At 37.4% G+C, this 27,383-nt stretch overlaps 1 protein-coding gene across 1 annotated transcript; it reads left to right on the plus strand.

Annotated features, from left to right (window-relative positions):
* Nucleotides 1-27,383, plus strand: onecut3b (one cut homeobox 3b). Its single transcript, XM_062987850.1, has 2 exons — nucleotides 1-1,054; nucleotides 27,091-27,383. Exons 1-2 carry the CDS (start codon nucleotides 1-3, stop codon nucleotides 27,381-27,383), a joined length of 1,347 nt encoding a protein of 448 aa, XP_062843920.1.

The raw sequence follows: 27,383 nt of genomic DNA on the forward strand, positions 1-27,383 counted from the left end.
ATGGAACTTACAATGGAGAACATCGGGAACATGCACGGCGTCTCGCACTCACAGGTGGGAGAATTAATGAACGCCTCGCACGGGAGACCCTCATCCTCGGCGTCGCACCGAAATCTAGTGTCACACGGGCGCTCCGCGATGGTCTCCAGCATGGCTTCGATTTTGGAAGGCGCCGCTGGAGAGTACCGGCCCGACCCCGCTCTGTCGGGTCACCTGCACCCAGCGATGAGCATGTGCGAGTCGGGCATGAGCCTGTCCAATACGTACACGACTCTTACTCCGCTCCAGCATCTCCCTCCGATCTCTACAGTATCCGATAAGTTTCACCACCCGCATCCGCACGCCGCGCATCACCACGCCGCGCACCAGCGCCTTGCCACGGGCAACGTAAGCGGCAGCTTCACGCTGATGAGAGATGACCGTGGCCTGGCTTCCGTCAGCAACCTGTACGGACACTATCCCAAAGAAATGTCGGCTATGGCGCCTCCCCTGTCGCCACTTTCCAATGGCCTGGGTTCGCTGCACAACTCACAGCAAGCGCTTTCTGCCTACGGTCCGAGCGCACACCTGGCAAACGACAAGATGCTCTCGGCCGGCGGCTTCGACTCCCATGCAGCCATGCTGTCCCGGAGCGAGGAGCACATCGCCCGTAGTTTAGGTGGCCACGGGCATGGTATGATATCTAATCTGAACGGCATGCACCCACACGGGCACTTGCACTCGCAGGCCAACGGGGGGATGCTGTCCGATCGTGAGAGGCACGCAGCGGCTGGCGGTCACGGCGTCGGAGGCAACGGAGGAGGTTCGAGTCAAGTTGAAGAGATCAACACGAAGGAAGTGGCTCAGAGGATCACGGCCGAGCTCAAACGTTACAGCATTCCTCAAGCCATTTTCGCGCAAAGGATCTTGTGTCGCTCGCAGGGCACCCTGTCGGACCTGCTGCGCAACCCCAAGCCGTGGAGTAAGCTGAAGTCCGGCCGGGAGACCTTCCGCAGGATGTGGAAGTGGTTGCAGGAGCCAGAGTTCCAGAGGATGTCCGCGCTCAGACTGGCCGGTGAGTGCGCCCTCACGTTTGTAAGTTTGAAAATTGTTTCATGACCGCATGTGACTAAATTCATGCTTCCATTAAAGCAAATGCTTACACGATTAGAAAAAAAGGTTCCAGATATTTGTTATTTGATGTGTGCGGAGGAATCACAATAGAGTCTTTGTATTTTTGTATCTAGATAAACAAATCATTTAAAGAACCCTTTAGGAACCTGTTTTTCTAATATTACATTCTCCAGGTTGCCAGATTGTATTCCTGAATTCATGTTTAAAACCTACCAGAAATTATTGTAAATATCACAAACAATAATTTCAGCCAAAATGCTTTGTTTGCTATTGTAATGTGACTAAAGCTTACAACAAATGGTCAACACAAATCTGGCAACACAATCTATCTGCTCGTCATTTTAACGTTTTGGCCTAAATCTTCCTCTATGCTAAAGTGCACTAGTTAGGGAGAACTGCCATCCAGTAGTCATGTCCGAAAGCATCATGGAGAATATCCAGACAGTGCACTCATAAAATCAATGCACTACAAAAGGTTAGTGTAGGCCTAAAAAGTTGCAGGCCAGTTAAATGAGAATGCAAATAGAGCATTGCCATCAATACCATTTGTGGAGATGCTTTGTAATCAATAATGACCGGTTTCTTAAAATAAATTAAACAAATAATTAAAAACGACATCTAAATAAATATCACTATACATACCGCTTTATTTTCCCACAGCAGGATTTCAGAATTATAAAAAGATTAAAAAATACACAGTAGCTTATATAACTGGCATATAATGCATATAATTACATTGCATATAATTTTTTACAGGTCTGAATCCAGCTATTTAAATTTAAAATCATTTCAGTTTTCTGTGTATGCAACACTATAAGGGACGAAAATATAACAGTCTGAAGACGTTGGTGTTTTCACTTGTTTACATAATTTAATGTTTACTTAACAAACATACATTGCACAAAATTATTAAATTATTATTTAAAAAATTGTGTTTTTGCTTGTACACATTGTTTGGTATACGTGGTACACGTGGTTTAAAATAATGTATAGTCCATTATGTTCAGTTTTGCACCTTAAATCAATGTTAACAGTACATTCACAAAAATATTAAACATTTATTTAACTAAAATGCTGCATTAAATGTACCTGATACAAAGGTGTGTGTGCAAATCTTAATTAATCTTAATCTTAAAAGTAGATTAAATACAACCCTTTATTGTGAAATTACCATGCATAAGCCCTGGTGTAATTCTATCTAGGTTAAAGAGTTCGTGTTTAAATTTCTTTGTATAAATAAAACATATAAATAATATTTTGCTGTTGGAAGCAGGGTTGCTGTTGATTTGAGGAGATTTGAGGGAATGAGTGACCAAAGCATCCATCAATGAAAAAAACGCAAAAAAACAAAGATTAAAGATTCATTTTGGACTGATTTATTCTTTATTAGAGCTGGTGTTTGGAAATGCTCTGATGACAATTTCTATTTTTAATATAATATAAAATATTAAATCTAATACATACATATGACTCTTTAGTTTAGCCTTTAGTTTAACCCCAATTTTGATCACCTCATTGTCAAAACGACACTGACCATTTAAGTTGATGCGTCTCATTTTTAGGGTTGTGAGTTCTTTACCATCCTTGCATTCATTCATCTATCCAATTTCACTAAATGTAACACTGGATGCTGTTTTTTCATCATGAGGATTGTGCTGAGTGTGTAATTAAGCAGTTCCACACGGTTAAAACCTTTTGGCGCTTTAAGATTGAGGAGAGAAAAAGCGAGGCTCAGAATGAGTGTTAAACTGGATGGCCATCAGACATTTAAGGAACGATTAGCTGTCAGCGCGTGATGAGTGTGTACTAACCCCCCCCCCCCCACCCCAAAACCCCTTTTCCCGAACTCCCCCCTCCCCTCCCACAGCAGATGGAGAATCTCTGCACACACCGGGCTTTTCCTGCAAAGGTCATTTTTTGTGTTTTCGGCCATGTTAACTCTCGTTCACCCCCTCCAGTCAACCGGAAATTAATCCTCTCGAGGCTCTGTGTACCGTAAACGACTTCAGTTCATTAAACGATAAAATACAAAAATCACCGGCCATGCGCAATAGGGCACAAGTGCGCCCACATCCACCCATCCACCCATCCACCCATCTATCTATCTATCTATCTATCTATCTATCTATCTATCTATCTATCTATCTATCTATCTATCTATCTATCTATCTATCTATCTATCTATCTATCTATCTATCTATCTATCATCTATCGCCAATGCTATGTTTCATTGATTTGTCTACTATACACTTTGCTTCCAATGTTCCCTTCCTGCGATAAAGAAAATGTATTTATCAGCTTTAATAATTAATTATCTGTTTCTACATTAAAATATTTGTTTAACAACTAAGTTTAATAGGCTAGATATTTTGAGAGGTTGCAGTTGTCTTTTCATTCTAAACATTGCTACTGAGTTTTGCATATAAAACAAAAATGTTGCTGGATGAACCGCGATTGTAAGTATTTCAATGATGGAAATAAGTCTTTAACCGGCCTCCAATAATTTATGAATGGATATTTACTTCTTTAACCTAAATGTTTGGTCAATATAAGCACATTCATGTCTAAACAAGTCTTCCCATGTTGAAATGGAATGGTCCAGTCGACGGTAGGGAGCAGGGTGACCTCCAGCTGATCAGTAAAGCCGCGTCTCTTTAAATGGAGCAACAAATCAATACTCGATTTGGAACCAAAATGTGCAGATATAACCGCACTGCTGCTAATTTAGTCCTCTATGGTTTTAACGCTGTGGGTCAGGCTGGCTTCTGTTCATGCTGATGAGGACAAATGTGAGCTTTTGATATCTTTACCACCCCTTAATAAAAACACGCCAAACCATCATATTAAATAAATATAAATCACAAAGGATAAAATATTGTAGCCTATTTAATGGTTATATTGTGCATATGTGCACTTTAGTTGATGTCAAGAGTTCACACAACCTTATAGACAGTGTTATGTGTATAGAATTAAATTAAAATATACAACAAGAAGACAAATATTTAGGTATTAGGTTAAATGAGCTCTTCTGCTTATTTCAGTTCATTGACTTTTAATGGTTTTTATTCTGCAACTGCTTTCTTTAAATCCCATCAGATATGTTTTCTGTAATTTAAATCTGAAGAATGAGGAGCATATTCCAGGACTGATTCTTTACCCAAGCATTGGTTGACTTGGAAGTGTGTTTACCACACATGGCATGAAATTCTTCCTCAGAATGTCTTATTATTTCTGTGAATCCATGCCACCAGTCACATGGTCAAGATTGTCGGTTCAAGTAGCAAACACATTGCCACATTATTAATGACCCACCTCCATGCTTGACCACACCAGACTAACCACTGATCCATGTGGCCAAACAGTTCCAGTTTGGATTTGCCACTTCATAGAACTGTTCTAAAAAACAGCACCTCTCAGTGCTTCCTGGTCAAGAGTAGATTGTGTTGTGAAGTCTAACCATAAAATCCTTGGTTTTTAAGGGAACTTATGGTTGTTACTGATATACAGTACTTTAAACTAACGTTTAAAGCAAATAAACAAACAAGAAAACCTTCAAAAATATTACTGTAAATGCATTTATCAAGCATTTTACTAGTTTAATTACCAATATATGCTTTACTCCTTAAATAGACATTGGTCAGCAGCTGTCAGCTGTCAGTTTTGTTAGAGATAAATCCCAAAGAAAATCTTAATAGAAATACTGTGCTGTGAAACCACATGGAAATATTGTTTTCCAATAGACCAATGGGAAATTCAATGACTGTTTAGACATCTGGACATCCCTTTATAGAGTGAACATTGAATTCTGGAACTGCTGTACAGTTAAAGAAAAATAAAAACAACACGCTCATCGTGTAACTGGAGATGCTGAAATGCATCAATATAAAATGATGTTAAAAGGTTTGACATTTTCAAAACGATCAGGGCAGGTTTATTGTAATGTGTGTCAATTGCCTTCTTAAAGAAGACGATGGTCTTAATAAAAGGACACATTGGTCTGTGTACTTTTAATCTCTAGGTGGTCAAATTGGATTGGCCAGTGATCAGTTTAACAAAACCTGAACTAACCTAGTGATAAAACTAAGGTAGGGATTGGAACAATCTAGAAAAGCATCTAAAATTATACAAAAAATGAATGGTACAGATGCATGTTGTTTTTACATAGGTATAAACTGTGTAACATATAGTAAACTCTGCTGGGTGCTTTAATAATAGTCCGCAAAAGCTATGCACTTTTAACTACGAGCAGGTAAACAATACAATAGTGTTATCAGTTTACTTACACGCAGTTAGTATATAAAACCTGGTTTAATACACTAAGCATTAAAACAGTTTACAGTATGATTAAAAGACAAACCCTATCTATTCTATATCCCACCATTCAACTATTCCTTACTTCTAATTTATTGTTCATACTGTGGACAAAATTACTTCCTATTGATCAATACAAATTGTTCCTCAAAAGTAAAGTGTGGGAGTTCAATAAAATGTATCTCCATAGACTTTTACACAAGACAACAGCCAAAGAGACTATGTCATTTTGGGCAAAACATATTAGATTATCTATTTGCAGAGCATTTGTGGGTTAAAGACTTAAAATAAATCAGATTAAATTATAACTGCACAGCGGAAAATTATGTAGTACATTAATAAGCAATCAGGAAAACATCACAAATATAATGTACTGTGAATCTTTTGTTTGCCATTGGAGCACAATTGTACTAAAGTGAAATTATAAACACACATGATGTTAGTGTACAGCTATACACCTTTTACAAAAACAAAACAAAACAAAACGAAAGATCTTCCAAGCATTTATGACTTCAGTCCAGCACAGTTTGATGATTACATAACACACTTGCTTCATCTCAGAGGTTAATAACCAGGTTAAGTAGATGTGTTAAAGCTAAGGATTCACCAAACTGCCGGACTCTTGCCAGCAATTTAGTTAAAAGGGAAGCCCAGTCCAGTGTACATCCAACAACCCTATTCTTCTAGCTTTCTTACATTGATCTTCGAGTCTCCATTTCTATAAACTCAAAATAATCAATGTAGAGCATATACAAAAGCTTCAACAATACTTAATCTAATTTAGTTAATTTAGAAGTGAAGCCTGGACTCATTGCAATGTCTCCGAATTGCTTAAATAGTAATAATAATAATAATTTTGGACCTACATTTATCTGAGGTTTTCATTTTAAATTAATTCAATTTACCAGCAGCTTGGTATTCCTCAAAGGCATAGATAAGGTAATTGATCTCTCACTTGAATAATGATCCTGTACTGTTATGTTCCTCTAATTAAAAGCACCCCAGTGACAAACTATTTTTCTTTTTGTCTTTCTAGTTTAGATTATTTTATGACCATGTTTTTTCTATTCCAGAATTATTTTAATAGGTATAGTACAATTGGATCTGGCTGACCTTTGTCCATATGGCTATAAAACAGCATGCCAGCACATCTACAGTTTACAATAGGTTTGATAGACAAACCACATCTGCTCTAAGATCCTCCCTCCTATTCACAGATGCACAGAAAATTCTATATTTTGAGGTTTTACATTCACATAAACTGAAAGTTATTAATCCACTGCGCACACTGTGGTAAAATACTTTGCTCAATAGAATTCAGGTTATCATATTAAATTTATTATGATCCCAATCGATGCAAGATTGGAATCTCTTTCTCTTAGGCTTGTGGAGGCGGTATGGATTGACTGTTCTTCTGACCCTTGAGACAGGGTCTTGCGGTTAGGGAGGGCAGCATTAGTGACCTGCACGCAAACACACGTCCAATCTGGGCACGTTTGAATGCCTAATGGATAGCTGTGATTAATTGCTCCTCAGCACAGTCAAGACACTCTCTCTTGGTGTCCTCTTCTCCGCAATGATTAAATTATTCATTAACAGATATAACAAACGTCCTAAGGTCTGTGAAATGACCAAAGTATGTGTTTAACAAACCTTGCTGTACACATGTTCGGCTTATGACCAACATGCAGTGAAAAACTGATAAAACATAAAATACAAAAATAAAATTCAGAAATAATCAAAAGCAGCATTACAAATTAGACTATGTATATGTGCACAGGGCTTTGAGCAGGGCACTACAGAGCCTCCATGGCAAATTAATCAAACCCAAACCACCTAATTTGGACCTTGTATTTGTGCACATGGGCCCAGTTGTGGTAAAAGAGAAAAGAATGAAACTAGAAAACATTCCCCAAACCGCTGCAACAAAGTTTGAAGCAAATAATTTATTTTATAGCATTAATTTTATACACCTGTTAACACCTGGTCTAGTACCCAGAGAAAATTCATGTGCACCCAAATAATTCAATATTTATATAAATATGTGAGCATTTATAACAAGACAGATGAAAATCTGAGCCAGACTGAGATCTCACTTTAAGCTGTATTTACTGGCTTCAGTGGTTTTCCCCTGACTGCAAGCTCACCAGGCCACAAACCTAAAGAGGTCGGTGTGTGATTGTGTAAAGTAGTGAAATCCTGTTTGTGGTAGACCTCATGCAGGATCTCAGTGGGTTTATTACAGTGTTGTTAGCACTCTCTAGCCTCAAGGTTAAAACCTGACAGTGATCTGCCATTTAGAGAGGAACCAGTGGAAAAGTCGCTGGTTGTCCTGTTGTGAAGGTGTGACATTTCCCACAGCAAATGGTTTCCATTTATAGTATTTATCATGGGATTTATTCCAGACCATTTTTAATAATTTGGGTCTTTTCATGTGATTTAATCCAAACCATTTCACATATAAATATTTTTTAATGCTTTCTTCCACACCATTGGCTTGTCAGATGCTTTACTTGATATTTTGCTATTTTAAAAGGTTTAATCAAAACTATTTACATAATTCTGGGCTTATTTGAAAAAGTCCAGACAATTTTATCATTTGGCTTTAATCTGCTTATTCGATTTTGATCAGTTATTGTTCATAAGCTTAAATTTGCATTTTGGAACCCTGATCATAAATTAGTTTGCATATATGCAGAAAATGCTGCTATTGTTTAAACTGTAAATAAGGGATTGGCAACATTTGGTGAGTCTGATGTATTTCACTAGCCCAAGTGATAACAAGTGAAACAGTGTATAACTGATTATGGTTTCCTAATAAACAATGATATTCTAGCAGTGATATATACATATATAAATTTTTCCTAGTTACATTCTGCTTTAAGTCAGACTACTCTATACAGCTTATTGAGGACTTTACCATCTTCTCCCAAAATAAAGGCCTCTACAAGCTTCCACACAGTTGAAGTCAAGTTTATACCTGTATATTATGGTAGTTTGAGTATTTTAATGATTTCCACAGTTTGTTATACTGTGGTTAACATGTTTTCATGAACATAAACATGAGGTTTTATCAATTTAATGTCAATATACATATAAGTGGTTTAGCAAATTTAGTGTTGTGAGTGGCTATGTTTCTACAATAAAGACCAATTAAGAACTGTGATGGGATATAAGTGAGCTTGGCTTTGTAGAAGAACCCTCATGTGAAATCCAGCACTTCTTTAGAAGAGGCCATAGCTCAGAGTCTAGAGCACACAAACACACACACACACACACACACACACACACACACACACACACACACACACACACACACACACACACACACACACACACACACACAATAGTTCAAATTCAAGTACTGTACAAGATTTAATTTAAAAAGCCTCAGTTGTACCTCTAGTTCTCTAGTCTCACAACCATGTAGGTGTGAATCAGAGCTGTTGTATTCTTACAAGGGTTAATCAAATATTTCTGATGATCCAAACAAACCTGAGTTTATTTTTATAAACCCTGAATTGCTTTTCACAAGATTTTAGAGTTTGTCTGTTGGAATTTGTGCTCTTTGTACAATTTGTAAACATTGTGAGGTACTGATGTTGGCCGAGAAGGCCTGGCTCACAATCAGCATTCCAGTTCATCACAACGATGTTCAGTGGGGTTGAGTTGAGGGCTTTGTGCAGGCCACTGGATTTCATTCATTCATTCATTGTCTGTAATCATACTTTTGTTTCCAGCTTTTATGTGTTTTGTATGTCCTTCACCACTCTTTTACATTAATGTTGGGTGACTTTAGGGTACTCCTGATGGAAAATGTCAAGCAGCTCGGCTTTGTTTGATCATTTATGACCATCCATTTTTCTCTTGATCATGTTTCATATGTTTTAAACAGGCCTCTGCTTCAAGTGAATATAAGAACAGCATTTATTAAAAATCTTGCATATTATGTAGAAAGAACGATGACCTTTGTTCTGAGCTGGCATTTTGCACACTGGGTTTTAATTACGCAGCTACATTCAGACACGTTATTCTCTCCACGCAGGCTGAGCACAAAGTACATGCCAGCAATTGAATTTAACATGTAACATTAGTAAAGTCGCCATTCCCTGTGAATAACAAGTAGTAAGATAATAGCTTTAGTAAAGCAAATCCATAAAATTGCTAATCTCAGGAAATATCATAATTAAATAAGTGAAATGCTAAAGTGAAAGTCCGCAGTTGGTCAGAATCGCTGGCTGTGACAGAACCTCTGACTCCTCTGTTCCAGTTCTGCTCGTCCATCGAGCGCCATTACAGGTTCTGTTGCTGCTGCGGCTTTGTCATTCTCATATGTTTGCCTGGCTTTGCACGTATATGAGGGATCAATAACACGGCTTCCCATCCCCCTTCTCATCTCTCGCTTCTTTCTCTTTGCAGCGCATTACGAACGAAAAAAAAATTGACCTACCATCCATTATGACTGCCACAGCATCACTGAATTAGATCTGTAGGTGCAGTAGATTTAGCAAAGCAAAAGAAATCACCGTGTTCCTGGAAGAGCGTCGGCCTCAGTGGAATGATATAAGATAGCTGATGCTATTTGAGGATGAGGATGAGAGAAATCTAGTCAGCAACCAAAAAAAAATCCAGTGAACAAGAATAGTTTGCCCTGCTTTGATAAAATGTGATGCTCATCCTAGTTGTGTGGGCTGAACTGTGTATAAAAGCCATTTACAAATGTGTGGGCAAATGTGTGAGGTGTGCCAGACATGAGGGTGTACAGCAGCGTCAAAGTGTCAGACTAAATATATAGTTTTAGTAACCAACACTGAGTATACAGATATCCTAAAATATACTTTTGCTTTTTACCTCACATTTTAATCTAACACATACACATATCACTTACACTATATGGCCAAAAGTATTTGGACACCTGAACATTGTCTTTTTGGACGCCCTGGTCTAAAACCACAGACATTATGGTTTGTTTACTCTCTTTGGGAAATACATTTTTCACTTGATTTTGGAGTGTTTCTGTGAGAATTTAAGCCCAATTAGTCAAAAGAGCAGTTGACAGTGATGTTGGACAAGAAAGAAGTGATGTTGCAAGAAACAGTTTAATTTATTCGAAAGCTGTTCAGTGTGGGTATGGTTAGGGTTCTGTGCAGGCCACTTTCTTCAAACCAAACTGGTCAATGCATGTTTTATGTGCTATCCTAGCACACAAAGGCACAATCATGCTGGAACTGGAACGTAATTGACTAAATACAATGCAAGCATATGAGGGTGGAAGGCCTTGTTCAGGAGCCCAACACTGGAAGCTTGGCAGTGGTGGGGTGTGAACCAACAGGCTAGTACTTGAACTGCTGAGCTACCACTGCCTCAATTAAAAGTGGTGCCCACATATTTTTGGCCATATTGTGTATTTAATAGACAACAGCATATTTTTAATGGTGTTTGATTGACAATGTCAGTTATGTGAAGCACCAATTTAAGTACCTCTTATATAGACACTTACATATTGTTACAAGCCAGGTCCATTTGAAACGAGACTAGTGTGAAAGATGAATCTGCATTATTGTGTAACAGAAACGCTTTTACCATTTGTTGTGACATTATGAAGTTAAGCCCCAGTTATGGCATAGCTGTTATTGTTCAGAAGTTCAATAGTCCTGTTTTTGAGGGATGGATGTGATTCCATTGCCAAACTGATACTAACAAATCTTGGGCATCTGTGAGATTAAACAGTTATTAATGTCACTTAACTTTATGGCAGGGCCTCTGACTTTCTTGCTAGAAATCATGATTAACTACCGTTGGCGAATTTTTCTTGCATCTAATTTGGGCTTGTTTGTCTGAGCCACAATACCATTACAAAAGCTAATTCTAAAAAGCCTCATAAACACCTTACAAGTCTATTAGAGCCACTAATAAGCAACTTTAGATTTCATAACATCTGTACAAACAGTTGTCTAGATATACAAAGTATGTGGAACAGTGGTCTTTTTGCCCAGGTCGAGAATAAAACACACACACACACACACACACGTTCAGATGTATTCCAAAAATCCCCAAGAGTTAGATGCTGCTGGATAACAATTGGCACTAACAACAGTCAAGCAAGCTTCAATACAGTGAGCTTCCAAAACATCTCTGAATAAATTTAGAAGAGTGTATCCATCACTACTCTGAAAAAGTATCATGCTCAATAATTTATCAAAAACATACTAAAAGAAACTAAACTTAAATAAAAGTTCCTGATGCTTCTTTTCAAAAGCACCTTTGTGTGATGAGCCAGAGTCAGATATAAACCCACACACAGTCTCAGCTTCCTCCAGTTCAAATGAATTTTTCAAAAAAAGCTGCTGCTCTTATTTCATCCAAACTGGGGAAATGAATGTAAATATGCTTCAAAACTCCTCAAAACGTCGAACAGTACGCTAAGAACTGTGTGCTCAGTGAGATAAAAGCAGACGACGGGGTGCAGCGATTGATTGAGGGTGGGAGAGATTTGACTTTGTGAAAAGCAGCGGATCGAGGCGAGCTGCTGAAATGATCGATTCGGGCGTTAATAATTGATAAGCGTGAGGGGAAAGTGGGGAGGGAGTCGAGGCCTGTGGCTGCTCTAGCCGAGTCTGTTCTTGGTAAGCAAAGTAGAACGTGCGGTGAATGTTTAGAGACAACATTAACATTGGAATGATATATAGTAGTGTGGGTCAAATAAGAAACTGGAGCAAGGAAAAGCCCTTCGACCTGAGCTGTAGGAGATTTCAGCCTGTGGTCGGCTGGTGGAGGAGGGGAAGGTCCTCGATCTCATTTACATGCTCGGCTGATTATCATTTTGTACTTGTCAGCAAATACGATGCGAGGTTGTGATCACTTGATATTTGAAGGTTGAACAGAGGCATAGGTCACAGGGCGCATGGTCATTTATTAATGTAAACATTTTTTAGAAGCACTTCATCCTGATCAGGTTCACAGTGGCTACACTGAGAGCAAGGTGGAAATACACCTTGGACCGGGTCCCAATCCATTTGCTCACTCATGCCTAGGTTTGATTTAGAACAGCCAATCCACCGTGTGCATGTTATGGAAGGTAGAAGGAACCCAGAGTAGCCAGACAAAATCCAAAGAGACACACCAAACTCCTCACAGACAAGGACAGGGAAAAGGTTTGAGAGCCCACACTACATGATGCATTACCACGCCGTGTCTATTTCTAGCATTCGTTCAATTAATATTTGTGTATGAATGTGCTGGTGTGTTTGCACACATGGCGCTTCTGTAGCCTTATTGTCCATCCATGTACAGTATGTGTGAAGGCAAGTAGAAATGCTCATGGGAAAAAGTGTGTCTGAATGGGTGTTACACACAATATTAGTGTGAAAGTGTGTGTGTGGGCATGTCTGTGTGTTACATGTGTGTATGCGTATGTGATTGGGTTATAGAGTGTGTCTGTGCTATATATTGTTAAGGCTTATCTGACTTGAATCTCTGACTCTGAATTTGTATTGATTTCCTTTCCCCTGCTTTCTCCCTCCATCTCCGGGGCTCCCAGCAGCAGCAGCTAGCCAAGCACACACACACACACACACACACACACACACACACCAGCCAGACACACACACACACACACACACACACACCAGCCAGACTTACACACACACACACAAACACACACTCACAACAGCCAGAAGCCAGTCAAGCAGGGGCCTCGGCTCGGTTCACAGTATTTTCCCACCGACAGATTTACTGGTATTGTAACACACACACAAACACACACACACACACACACACACACACACACACACACACACACACTCAAACTCAAATACAGACAATGGAACAGATTCCGTTTAAAGAAGCCCAAACCATTCCCCTGCTTGAAAACATAGACATCCTGGTAAACACAATAAAAGCTCCCATTAAACATTAAGCACTCCAGATGAACGCTCGAGTATAACTGTGTTTACGAAGAGAAAAAAATCAGATGTGCTTACCTACAGCCAGACAGTGAGTCTTTATTACCTGTGCTGGCTTTTACTGTCATCATGGCTGTGTGTGGTTGCAGTAAACAATATGTTAATTATAGTCAACATATAAAAGTCATTATAAGTAATTACAGAACACAGATTTGAAAAGAGACCTTTTCTAACAATATAGGCAACAATAATAGCCATATATAGATATGCATTATGATTAACACATTCAATCATAATCAGTGGTACTTTCATTTATAACATGTTTTACTGACATAAAAGTCTGAAGTAAATCAAATTAATGACAAAGAATGCTTTTATTATTAGATACTTAAATACATTAAAGCCTCAATAATTAGCTGAATTTTAGGACAACTTTCTTTTGACACTTTGACTTTTAACTTAAAGTTTCCTGATCATCTAATTCGTCTGCATTACTTTTTCACTATATATGTTGTAATAACTTTTTATCATTACTTTATATATTGTATTAGTTAAATATTTTTTCATAAATAAACAATTGGCCTCTGTATCTTGTACAGACTCAGGGTCATTAATTATCATTAAAAATAGTAAAACTGATTTATTTATTTAACTAATGTACCACAGAAAGTAAATACTGCTGTATGTATAGAATACTAGTGTATTATTCCAGCCAAAAGGATTTGATAAGAAGTGAAGATTAACAGAAAGTGTCTTGTTTGGAAGGAAAAAAATACCTTACAAGTAACATTTAAGGCAAAAATGTTTATTTTATTTAAAAACTCTTATTAAACCACGCAAAGTAAGCAGATGTTAAATATCCAATTATCTACTCTTAGAAAGTGAGATTTCTGAACAGATCAGATGAGATTTGATTCTCTTGTGTTACAGAGAGATGATGTAAATGACTCTATCAGTGTAATGTTGGATTAATATAAGATCTGTTATAGATATTTCACTCCTTGGCTTACAGATCAATCCATCTGTCTATGAATGGCATTTAATTGAGCTGCTCGCCATAGATCTGGCTCGTCAGATGTTTGTCCACTGAGCAATTGATTTTGGAGAGCAGTTAGGAAACGATGTGCACACAGAGGAACTGCCCCTGACCTGAAATATAGGAATGCCCGGCTTGTATTACACCTCTTTGTAAAGGCCACACTCACTATGAACGGTTCCCACACCGTCTCTTATCCAATTACAGCCTGGAGATGCTGAGGAGATGCCATGATACTAGGAAATGATGTAACAGGTGATAGAAGACGCATAGAAGACGCATTAACTCTAACCAAACCAAGAGAGTAAAAGATAATATGCAATTATTAATTTCACTGACAAATGGTCCAACAGGGATTTACTTACAGAAGCATTTAAAACGAAAACAAAACAAACACATGAAGCCAATTATGTTCAATATACATAGTTTGTTAGACTTTATTATGATCTTTAGATTCTGTTCCTGTGTAATAATAATAATAATAATAATAATAATAATAATAATAATAGTGGACAGCATGGTTCCTCTGGTCTGCTTTTTCAAAATGATCTCAGTGTCTGTGTGAATTTCCTTTGCACACTCCAGTTTCGTCCTATCTCCCAAAAACATAAGAAAAACATGAGAAGGGTTGGCTACTTCATTCACCCTGAGGTGTAATTGGTTAAGATATAGAGTAAAATTGAATAATTTAACCGGACCTAACGCAACCCTGGTAAAAATGAAGCGGTTAGGAACATTAAGAGAACCTTAATACACGGAGCATTTTGGTAAGACTTTACAGTAGCACAGGGTGACACCGCACCGCCTTGGAGAACCAGGATTTTCCTTAGTTTATTCTCTTATTTTCTTTTATTTCAGAAACATAAAGGACCGAACAAATTCAATAACAATAAAGAATAAAAGCTTTTATATGTACAGCACGTAAAACAGCATCAGTGTTGATGTTTGGTAATTACTTCAGCAAAAAACACTAAAAAGCTTAGACTTATTTATCCTGCTGTTTATTTTAAACCTGTTTTCATTATGATCTTGGTCTTTTCCTTATTGTTTCCTCTGAAATTATCACATCATCTAAATCCTAAAATTTGCTTACAAATAAGAATATGAATATTTGGTTTTGGTTTTACAATGAAATGTAGAGCATTGTGAGTAAACTGACACACAGTCTCTACTGGAAATGGAAATGAAAATATATTTGGAAATGAAAATATTTATTCAACTAGTTCAGCTTCAGAATAAAATGAAAAAAAATTTAAATGATAAGACATTAAGAAATAATTACATTAAAACAAAAAGTGATTGCATGAGGTATCTATCCATCTAGGTCAGGTGTATTTTGAACAAACAAACAAAAATAATATAGCTTTCTGTCAGTGTTGTTCATAATTGTTCATAAGTAATAATACAAATCCTTGTCACTTTCTGTAACTCTTAATAATAATTGTAATCGAAAGCAATTTCTCGCCTCTTTCTGTGTTATTTTATATTATTTTTGTTGTGCTGTGTGAGATGACGCTTGGTTAAATTCAGCCCTTGATAAAAATGTCGGAATCGAACGGAAACGACTTCTTCCATGTTGTGTCCGAAGATCTTGACAGTATATTGATGGAGACAATTGACTTAACGCTTAAATCACCATAAAGCGCCAGTTAGTGGTGCATGTCCATGTAAAATCCAATCCAACATGCAAATCTCTCTCATCCAGTGTCATCACATCAACACGGTAAAAATCTTCAGTTTGGTGATATTATGTATCTTTTAATCAAACAAACGAAGCCTGATGAGCCCGAGTAAATGTTTCACAAAGGAGACTGAGACCTATCAATAAACAGCTCTGTCTGGTTTAATAGACCGTTTGTTTGTGCCTCTGATAAATGGCTTCCGATCAAAACCTCGTGTGTCACATGAAACTTTTCCAATTTTGCCAGCCTCCAGATTCATTACTGAAGTTACACTGCAGTTACTCTTTCGATAGCCACGTTTCACCGCACCCCAAAAAACAAAAGATCGGTCCTGTGCATCGATCTGGGCCGAGCGCTTCTAGCTGCATGCTGCGGTTAGTTATTGATCGCGGCCTTGTTCTCCCTCACCCCGACCAACCAGCACTGAGGGTCCGACACCGACAACCCTGCCTCTGTATAGTTACAAGCTCCTGTTCTCGTGGTTTACCTATTAGATTGGTTTATTGCAGTAAATGTGGACAACATGCTACAAGATGCTCAAACCACTTTATAACAATTATCTTATAGCATTTTGCCTGTTAATGTAAAATCATCTGACGTTTTATAAAAGATAAGGGAAGTCCTGCATCTCATACGTGCGTATTTACCGACTTTTTAATTCGTTTCAATGCTGCTTTGAACAAATTTACTTTTTGGATGACAAATTAATGTTTTTTTGAAGCACTATAAGGTCGACATGCTTTGGACAAATTAAGTCATAATTTCGTTCACTTGACAGCTTTCTATAACAGCACAGTTTAGTTCTAAATACGATCTCTTAAAAATCTAATCCATTATTTCTATTGTGTCGGTTTTAGTTACAGAATTCCTAGGTTTTTTTTTTGAAGAATTTAGGTCTATTATATAATAAAAAAAACACAGCAACAAACCGTACAATGTCTATTACGTGCCTATTACGTCATACTTTGGTTTGTTTATAGAAATATTTCTATATCCATAATATGTCTATTGCGAAATTGTAGAACATTGCAAAATTAAAATGACGTAAAAAGTGGATTTTAAAAATAAAATAAAAAACTACAAATAAATAAATACAACGATCTTGAGTTTGGTTTTTTTTCTACGTAGAGTATTTCTTCTAAGCAGTTACTGCATACATGTTTAAACAATAAAAATACATTTTAGTGCACAGAAATAAACGAAAAAAACTATGTCAACTACATTTAAGTATTTAATTAAAACATTTATTTAAGCTAGGCACAATTTAACTACAGCAAAGTCGTTTGCTTTACATCATTATAGAAATTGACCGCCAGTATTTTTAGGGTGTAAAATTCTGTCGTTTTGACCAATTTTACTTTGCTAAAGTGCATAAACGACATTCATTAATTTTGCACTATTTAAACAGGCCAGATTTTCCCAATTAAGCATGCATTAGACATCTCTTACTAAATCCATTAACAATTATCCTGCAGTCATTTGTTGGCTATAAAATTGTTTTGTCCCAGTCGGTGATATAATTTAATTAAATGGCTGAAATAAGCGCGCCTTCACATTTAAAATGCTTAAGAGGACTATAACTCAGTTCATGGATAAGTACTTAAAATGTATGTGAAGAGTTAAATTAATGGTAGATTTTAAGACTTGAAGGGTCTGTTTATAATAAAAGCCTGTATTTGTATTTATTGTGAAATGTACAAAGCAAGAACTCTAATCATTAAAATATCAGTGTAACAGCTACGAGCTTTTGTTGTGTAACATGACCAGGTCTAATCACTGCTCATACAAATTGAAAAGCATTTAATTTCTGCTCTTTCAGATGTTTGTTTGTACTGTCTGTGTTTAGTATAATGATCAATACATGAAAATGCTCTTACAGCAATCAAGCAGCCTGAAAGTACAGCACGGGTTTAAGAGAACAGAATAAAATAATTGCTCTCAGCCACAAGCATCGAGAACTTCATCCATCTTTGTGATAACATACCAATAACTGTGATTACTGCTGGATTACAAAACAGAATTTTCTCTGGCAATTAAAATGTAGTTTAAAAACAGTCAAAGAACAAAGTAGCATTTCATTTGTGAATGTCTCAGCAAACAGTTCTAAATTAAAATAGCATACAGCTTTTTCATTTTTTCTTTCGATAATAACTTTGGTTAAACCGCGCAGTTTAATATATTTAATGAACAACAACAACTATACTATCACATTCAGTGTCCTGACGCATCGATTACTGTGTAATGTATTTAGGTGAACATGCTAAAGACATTCCACATGTTGTGGTCTGTTTGGGAACTTGTTTGCACGCATATCCGGAGTGTATTTTTATTTTAAAACTAAATAAATCAAAAATCAAAACAGTGCTGCGGCTTTATTAATTAGTATTTTAAATATTAGCCCCGTTTTATATTCACCTTTGTACTTACATCATTACTGTTTAGTTATGTAATTGTACAATTCAATGCAATATCATTAAGAGTATAAGACTATAAAATATCAAATTAAACGTAATGTTATGATATTCAAGTACGGCAGGTATACAGAAAGTAATCATCAGTAAACTCATTAACTTGGTAATTTAAATACTTTTATAGAAGAGTAACACATATGCAGACGACAGATGTCTAGATTCAGTCAGGAATTAAACAAAATCATTACACGAAAATCGTATAAAGAATAAAAACAACAGAGCAGAGTTATATCCTGACTGTTTTTATATTTAACAAATACAAGGACACCACAAAGAGCTTGTAAACCTGATGTTTGTTGAAGCCAGGTAATTACAGCAAGGTCTCATGGATCTGAAATAAACGCCCCCCCCCCCTTCCTGTTCCTTTAAATATTTAATAGAACAGAATACATTTACATGGTAACTTTGATCTCAGAAACACTAGAGATAAAGGGGGAAATCTTAATATTGAGGACTGTCATGTTTCTTTGTTTTTTGGATGTGTATAGCATACTATAGCTAGAATGATAAATTAATAGGTGTTTTACACACACACACACACACACACACACACACACACACACACACACACACATTATACCTATTACATTTTATCAATCTATGCACTGTTATATTAAATCTAGACTAAAACAAAGACATTTTGAAAGCATCGTGAAAAACGTTTGGGAGTAAATGATTGGGTAAGGAAAACAGACATTATATATTAAATTATCAGTATATTAGTGCCAACACTCACTTATTACATTATAGAGTATTGAGTCGGTAGAACTCAGAGCCAGAGAAAGCTTGGCATGGCCTCGAGTGGGTGCCGACTGAATTAAAGAAATGCTTCATGAAATGGTCTTAAAGCGCAGGTCAATCGATATTACGGACTATTAGTCTGTGTGGAAACTCGAACCATGGACCGCGGCACGAATTTTTTCGCGTTGGGCAAACATCCATCACCATCCTTGTATAAAATCCAGATCTATTCTAATCTTAATATGAATTCATTATCCTGCACATTCTGCTGTATAAAAATAGCCCGAAGACGTTTAACCTAATTTATGCTGGTTCAATTCCTGCCAGAGCAACGGAAAGAAAATCAACTTTCACTCCGAGTTCCTTATGGCTGATAAGGTTAGTGTTTGCACATGGACTTACCTCCTTCTTCTCATCAGGGCAAATCAAATAGGGGACAATCAGCACTGGCGGACCCAAAGGAGTTCAATATTGAAACTGGCTTAATGTGTCCACCCAATAAAATAACTCCAATAATGTTTAAATGAATTACTCATGTGGGTTGTTGCTAGAATATTCTTATTATGTTACTCATGGATTTGGATTCAAATGTGGCTGAAGCTGTTTAATGTTACATATCGACAGTAATAAAATAGTAATAAAAACTTATGTTATAGCATTTACCAATTTGCTATTTAGTATTACAACAATACTGTTAAATAAATACTATTTAGACTAAGAGAAAAACCCTGCATATTTCATAGCAAACAGTTACAAGAAAAGCACGAAATTCTTTTTATTTTAATATTCTTGCATTTAGGCTTTTGTTCTGGAGCTGATTACCATTTATTTTAGGGTTTCTTGATGAAATATTTAATAGGCGTTTTCAAGTTATTTGATTTTACTTACAGTATATGTCCTTTATCTCTTTTTTTTAAAGATGTTACGATAACTAGGACTATTGTTTTTATACACACTTTAATGCTACTAAAATTAAGTTTAATTATGTAAATTAAATTAACACACACAAGGACTAAAACAAATAGCATAAACAGACACTGTTTGGTGACAAAAACAGTCTTTATACCTGCTGTTACAGGTGCTGAAAATGACCCCTCACCACCCCTTTATGGTGCACTTGCATTACAACTTGGTGTGCCAACATGTTCTGCATCTTTTTACTTCAATCGAGTTTGAGTTTTTGAGTCTTTGTAGAACCTGTCTGGGTTGTAGATGCAACAACAAATCTACCAATAACAACAAGTAAAATAAAAATAAAACAAAAAGGAGATGTTAAGGAGATGAAGGGAGCAGAAAAGACAGACTGTTTGATACTGTGCATGATCTGAGCAGCAGTGTAAAGGTGCTGTCAATAAAAATTAAAGCTAAGATACATAGTGCACGCAAAAATGTATGTAAATATTACATTAAAATAATAGGCTGCACACAGAACAGCGAGACCACTACTGTAGCCCCAAACAGGAGGGCTGTGTATCAATTTGCACACATTAACCTATACAGTGTACCCAAAGTAGTAGCCTTGCTACGGGTTGAAATCTAATTGAACGCACTGTAGGATGGTATAGGAAACACAACAGCTTTCCTCTGCTCATACAGTAAGTTACAAGCTGATCATGGAAATGTGATGCTCCTCATCCATTTCATTGGATATATAATCCTATTTTACATCTCTGCTCTATCAAATTTCAGTTTTTTTGGTGATGGTGGTGGATGTGGTGAGAGGGGGGAGTGCAGCCCCAGGAGCACCCCACTTCCGGCACCTATGAAAAATGCCATTAAAGAAACATTAATGGATGGCTATTTAAGGGGTTTGGGTAATCAATAATTCATAATCGCAACACAATGATTAAAGAGCCATTCATCAAATGTTCTTTAGGGAAGCAAAATTGAACTTCTATGCCAACAAGTTAAAGAACAGGCTTTATTTCTAGGAGGGCGAACACATGACTAACTGGTACAAACAGAGGATGAAATTTGATGTTGCCACCAGCTGGGCTATTTTTTAATCATATTGCACATTGGTTTGTTTCATTTGGGGTGTATTTTTGGATTGGTTTACAAACAACAAAATCCACTGTTGAGTTACCACATGCTGTGTTGAATGTACAGCCGCACTGTCTATCTGGATTTGTTGAAACACCACAGGTGTTCGGTCAATACTGAGGGATTTTAAATGTGCAGTGAATTTAGAGCTGGGTTTAAACCGTGTTTGGACTGAAACAGTCAATCCTCTCTGCACATGGTGCCGCAGGCTAGTATTTTGACAAACCCTTTGATACTGCAATAGAAAATTGTGGTAGTTCTGGGTTTTGGATGTAACCCTGGCTAAGAGTATTTGCGGTAATTATGCTTTGTGCACATTACGCTTTGCAACTGCATCACATCCCTTTTACGATGTGTGACCCAAGAGAATAGACTAGGTTATGCGTGAAATTGGACTATGGGGAGAGCTTTATTGATAGGTAGGCTTAATGTTATTTTGTATCGGCCTACACAGCGTACATCCCCAGGGCTTTATTTTGCATTCTCAAAAACAAAGTAGAAAATGTTCTGATCGTGCCATTAAATGAACATTTTGGACGTAATTTTGTTTATGCCACATTTTAAACAAAAGAAAATCTTTCCACACAGTGCCAACATGGTGAGGAATACGTCTCTTACTTACAGCTTCAACAAAAGAGTGAAAACTCGTCAAAAATGATTTAGAAACATATTTTATGGCATTGCACCGAGACCTTTTTATGGCTTCATATCCAGCCATGCCATGTAGCCTTAAAGAAAAAGTCATAAAAGGTTATAAGAAATAAAAGCCCCTTTATGCCCTGGATGTAGGCTCGAGCCGCCGGTTGCAGTCTCGTGTGCTAAGTTTGAGCACATTTTACATGGATTTTTATATAGAACACACTGCGCGCTTCAGCCTCGGCTTTAATGCACAAGGCACAAATGCGCGTTTTTGCTGCTTTCTGTCTGCACGGCTGTGGCCCTAAAAGCTGCAGTGATCGATTTTCCCCCGGTTTCTCCTGCACACGTGGTGCAGCAATCAGGGCCCCTTCCCGCGCCATCGACCCGTATTGATCCCCCCCGAGCCCCAGCGCGCGCCCGCTCTCGGTGAGGCGCGAGAACAGAACCGCACCGGTACAGTTGACGTCACGTGCTGGAAACGTGGGAACGAACTGGCGAGATGGCACAACACACACACACACACACACAAACGATGGTGAACCCAAGAGACAGCAAAAGGTCTCTGCAAACCCAGTGGTTTTAATATCCTGCATTGTACATTTACAATATAGGTCTACATCTATATGTATGTAACAAACAGAGATATATATGTTTGATTTTAACGTCACGTTTTACACACTTTGGTTACATTTATGACAGAAACAGTAGTTATTCATTACACAAGAGTAATCAGTTCACAAGTTTAATGTCAAACACAGTCATGGACAATTTTGTATCTCCAATTCACCTCACTTGCATGTCTTTGGACTGTGGGAGGAAACCGGAGCACCCGGAGGAAACCCACACAGACACGGGGAGAACATGCAAACTCCACACAGTAAGGACCCGGACCTCCCCACCTGGGGATCAAACCCAGGACCTTCTTGCTGTGAGGCAAGGGCTACCCACTGAGCCGCACAAATTGCATAAATAAAGTATAAATATATATATACTACAATGCACAGCTATATTTCACCCACATCACTATTTGGTTTAACAAATCTAAATCATGTTCTCTCAACCATTGTTGTATTTACTTACATTTAACGAGGCTACAGTTTCTCTTCAACTGATTTAATTTAATTAAATTTTCATCAACGGCTTTATTTATCAACTGTTGGGCAGCTGTAGCCTAGCGGTTAAGGTACTGGACTAGTAAGCAGAAAATTGCTGGTTCAATCCTCACCACTGCCAGGTTGCCACTGTTGGGCCTTTGAGCAAGACCTTTAACCCTTATTTGCTTAGACTGTAGTGTATACTATCACAGTACTGTAAGTCGCTTTGGATAAAGGCGTCTGCTAAATGACAAAAATGTAAATGTATTGTATTCAGAATTGAGGTGGGTACGATTTCGCCAGAAACACTGGGTGAAGGGCAGGAATACCAATCCATTACAGGGCTTTAACCAAAAATCTGGCATTAATTAGAAGCTGCTCCAACACAGTTGTCATTATCCACAGTCAAGAGAGCTTTACAGATTCCATGGGCTTGGTGGTTGTCAAGCAAGAAAACCCTAAAGTGCTAAACTGTAGTTTAACACTGATCACATGGACAAACAATATTCAGCAATGTGGACTCATGGTGATGTCAAGCTTGCTTGACTGTGGACAGTGTCACCTGCATTCTATCTGCCACTCATCCACGTCCCTCCCATTTCTTATAAGCATAAACCCCAAATAAATCTTAAAAATGCAAACAATTGTTCAAATTGTAGCATGAATTGGACTACCTAAGATCAATTTCAAACTGTTATTAAGTGTGTTTAGAAAATGGTAGTATTGTGGGTAAAGCAGTGGCCCAATGATTGGAAGGTTGCTGGTTCAAGCCCTACTACCATCCAACTGCCAGTGTTGGCAAGGCCCTAAACCCTCAGTTGCTTGCATTGTATACAGTCACAATTGTAAGTCACTTTGAATAGAAGCGCCTGGTAAATAATGTAAATGTTAAGAGGTTTAATCCAATGGGTTCTCAAGTAAATTTCTACCACTGATAAAAATACAATGGTTTGCAATTTAATATTTTGCCCACCACTAACATATCCTTACAGATGAAGTATACACTATGAACAATAGATAAAGACAGTACAGTCTGTGTATGCGTCAGACAGAGGCGGTAGAATTGTATTCACTGGTGCGTAATTAAGTTTGCATGATAAAAGCATGTATGCATTAGTTTAAACGTGGAGTGGGATGTGATGCTCTGGTCAATAATGAATTTTGCTGTGTGTTATGTAGGTGGTTTGAGTGCATGCTTGCACACTTAAGTGCATGTCTTTCACATGACATGTCCTGAGTGTGTGTGTGTGTGTGTGTGATGTGCAGCGGTATATGAAAATGATGGATGAGTGTGCTGTTGGTTTAGATGGCAGCAGTAAACAGATTTGACTGTGTAGGGGAGATCGATCGGCTCATGGCTCTCTGTAATTAGACATACAGTGCTAGGGCCTAGCTTTTCCATTCTCAGCACAATCTCACTGGGGGAACCCTCACTGCAACACACACACACACACACACACACACACACACAATGTGTTTGTGTGTGTGTGTGTGTGTGAGAGAGAGAGAGAGAGAGCGAGGACAGACAGAACGTAAGAGGGAGGGAGAGAGAGGACGAGTGATGGTGATGGATGTTTGTAAGAAAGAGATGAAATTATACACTCAGAAAATCCGAGCACCACACAGGATCAGACCTGGTTTTACATAATGATGCATAAAAGCCACACAGACTGTTTAAATAAATGCAAGCACATCAAAATGCGTGGACATGTTTAAAATAGTACACATTTTAGACCTGCCGCATGATCTTTTAGTGATGCCTGAGAATACAGACGACAGAAAATACTTAATTAAATGTGCATCAGCAGATTGTGTTTCCCTGCATACACAGTCTGCTAAGATGTCCGGCTTTAACAGTGGAGTCTGTCATGTTTTTATTTGTGAGCAGTATGGCACTTGTGGCGTAAAACTCAGGAACATGACGAATGGAAGGAATATAATCAAGCAAGCCTAGCTTTGTCTTTTACAGATGCAGTTTTCTCAGACTCTGTCACTTGCTTTAATCACTTTGCAGCCCCAAATTTTGTTTGCAATTATTATATTGTTTGTAATTGGATTTAAATCTGTGCTGCTTCGTTTACATGTTTATTTAAGATAAGATTCCTTTATTTATCCCCATGGGGGAAATTCGAATGTTACAGCAGCTCCAGTACAGTGTAAGTACAGTAAATAGAATAAATAAAAAGGGTAGAATAAAAAATATTTTATATATATATATATATATATATATATATATATATATATATATATATATATATATATATATATATATATATTTATAAACTATGAAATGCAATTACTGTTAAACAGCAGTATGACAATTACAACTATATGATAAAACACTATATTCTATATGTAAATACTATATATACATATGTGTAGTTACAGATACAGAGTCCAGTGCTGGGAAATGGATGGGGGGAGGGGGGGGTTAATTGAGTAATTTAATAACATTTAATTACATGATTTTGTAAATAATTGGATATGTAACTAGATCTGATAATATGATGGTATTAAATCTGAAAACATATTCTCTTTAAATCATTTATATTTATTAGGTTATTTAATCATTGTGATTGAGGATGTGCTTATGTTCTATGCATTTCATAAAATACAGTAACAAAGACAAAAAAACAACCAAACGTTTTTCATTGAACATACAAATAAATACAAAAAAAAAAATAATACAGTGTGGGTGTGTGACCAGTCAAAAATGTAGAATATATATGCTGCTATATTCCAAGAATGATCAGTTTCACAATATATATATATATATATATATATATATATATATATATATATATAAAATGAACTAATTTAATGAAATATTCCAACATCTTTGTATGTATAAATGCTTTTTTAAATCGTATAACTGACTTTATTGTCTGGCTTTTTCACCTGTCCGTGTATTTTTTATGCAGTCAGGTTTCATCTTCAGCCATTTGGTCTCATATGTAGAGGTTGAAAGGAAGCACCAGCACATAAATGTAATTCCTCTGAATGAGTCCAAACAGCATGGAGTGGTAGTGGATTTTGCTCCAGGGTTCTCAAACATAAGTCCCTGAGGATGCCCTCATCCTATTTAAAACACACACACACACACACACACACACACACACACACACACACACACACACACACACACACACACACACACACACACACACACACAGCCAGTGTTTTTAAGAAAGCTGTTTTTTTAAATTACAGTTAAACCCAATATTTTTGTATATAAATGTTAATGCCAGACAAGTAAAAAATGCTTCTCAGTGCTTGGGGCAACAAAAAGGCATTTCAGCTGCCAGAATGTTCAGAGAACTTTACAATTTAAAAACTATGTAATATGTAATTGAAAATTTCTATCCCCTTTTATCTAATTATGGATTAAAGTATAATGTTTTTTTTTTTTTTAAATATGTTCTCACAATAAGCAAGAAGCAAGCCATTCAGTATGGAGGGAGAGGTTATGGTAGGTAGAACCAACTGCTTTGCTAATAAAAGGCTGGATCATGGTAGATGGTGGATTTAAACAGATCACTGCACTAGCTGATTTGGAATGGTAGAGTTAAAGTCACAGTAATAGCTGACCCTAAAATACATCTGGAAAGTGCAAATAGAAAAACACTGGCTCACATCCTAACAAATCGATGACAGGCCAGCATTATACAAACAAATTATGCTTTCACTACTGTAGTATAAAATACACTTCCTACAGCTTAACCTCACAGATACACAAAATTCATAAAAAGTGATCTATTCAGAATATCAGCAGCTGTCTTTGGGTTTCTTTTCTCACTACAGGAAAACATTTCTTTAAATTATTTTCCAGAATAATTCCCCAGATGCTACAGATGTGTTAGACAGAGATCAGGGGTAAACATTCAAATTTACTGTCCATTTCTGCCTTGCTGGCCTCACTCTGCAGTACTGTTTTCATTTCATTTCTTTCTTCTCATCAGCACTATGCAAAAATCTATATTTTTATTGTAGTTTTATTGATATTTCCATTCTGTCTGTGACTGTCTGGCTCTCATTCTTTCTTTTGTCTGTATGTAGCCTGCAAAAGGAAGGAGCAAGAACAACACAAAGACCGCAACCTGGCACCAAAGAAGCAGCGGCTGGTCTTCACCGACCTGCAGCGGCGTACGCTCATCGCCATCTTCAAAGAGAACAAGCGACCCAGCAAGGAGATGCAGATCACCATTTCGCAACAGCTCGGACTTGAGCTATCGACCGTAAGCAACTTCTTCATGAATGCCCGCCGTCGATGCGTGGACCGGTGGCACGAAGAGCCCAATGCAAGTCCTGGGCAGCCGGGCACCTCGGCCACCACTTTTTCTAAAGCCTGA

Source organism: Trichomycterus rosablanca, chromosome 25, assembly GCF_030014385.1.
Source record: "Trichomycterus rosablanca isolate fTriRos1 chromosome 25, fTriRos1.hap1, whole genome shotgun sequence".
Classification (NCBI taxonomy): domain Eukaryota; kingdom Metazoa; phylum Chordata; class Actinopteri; order Siluriformes; family Trichomycteridae; genus Trichomycterus; species Trichomycterus rosablanca.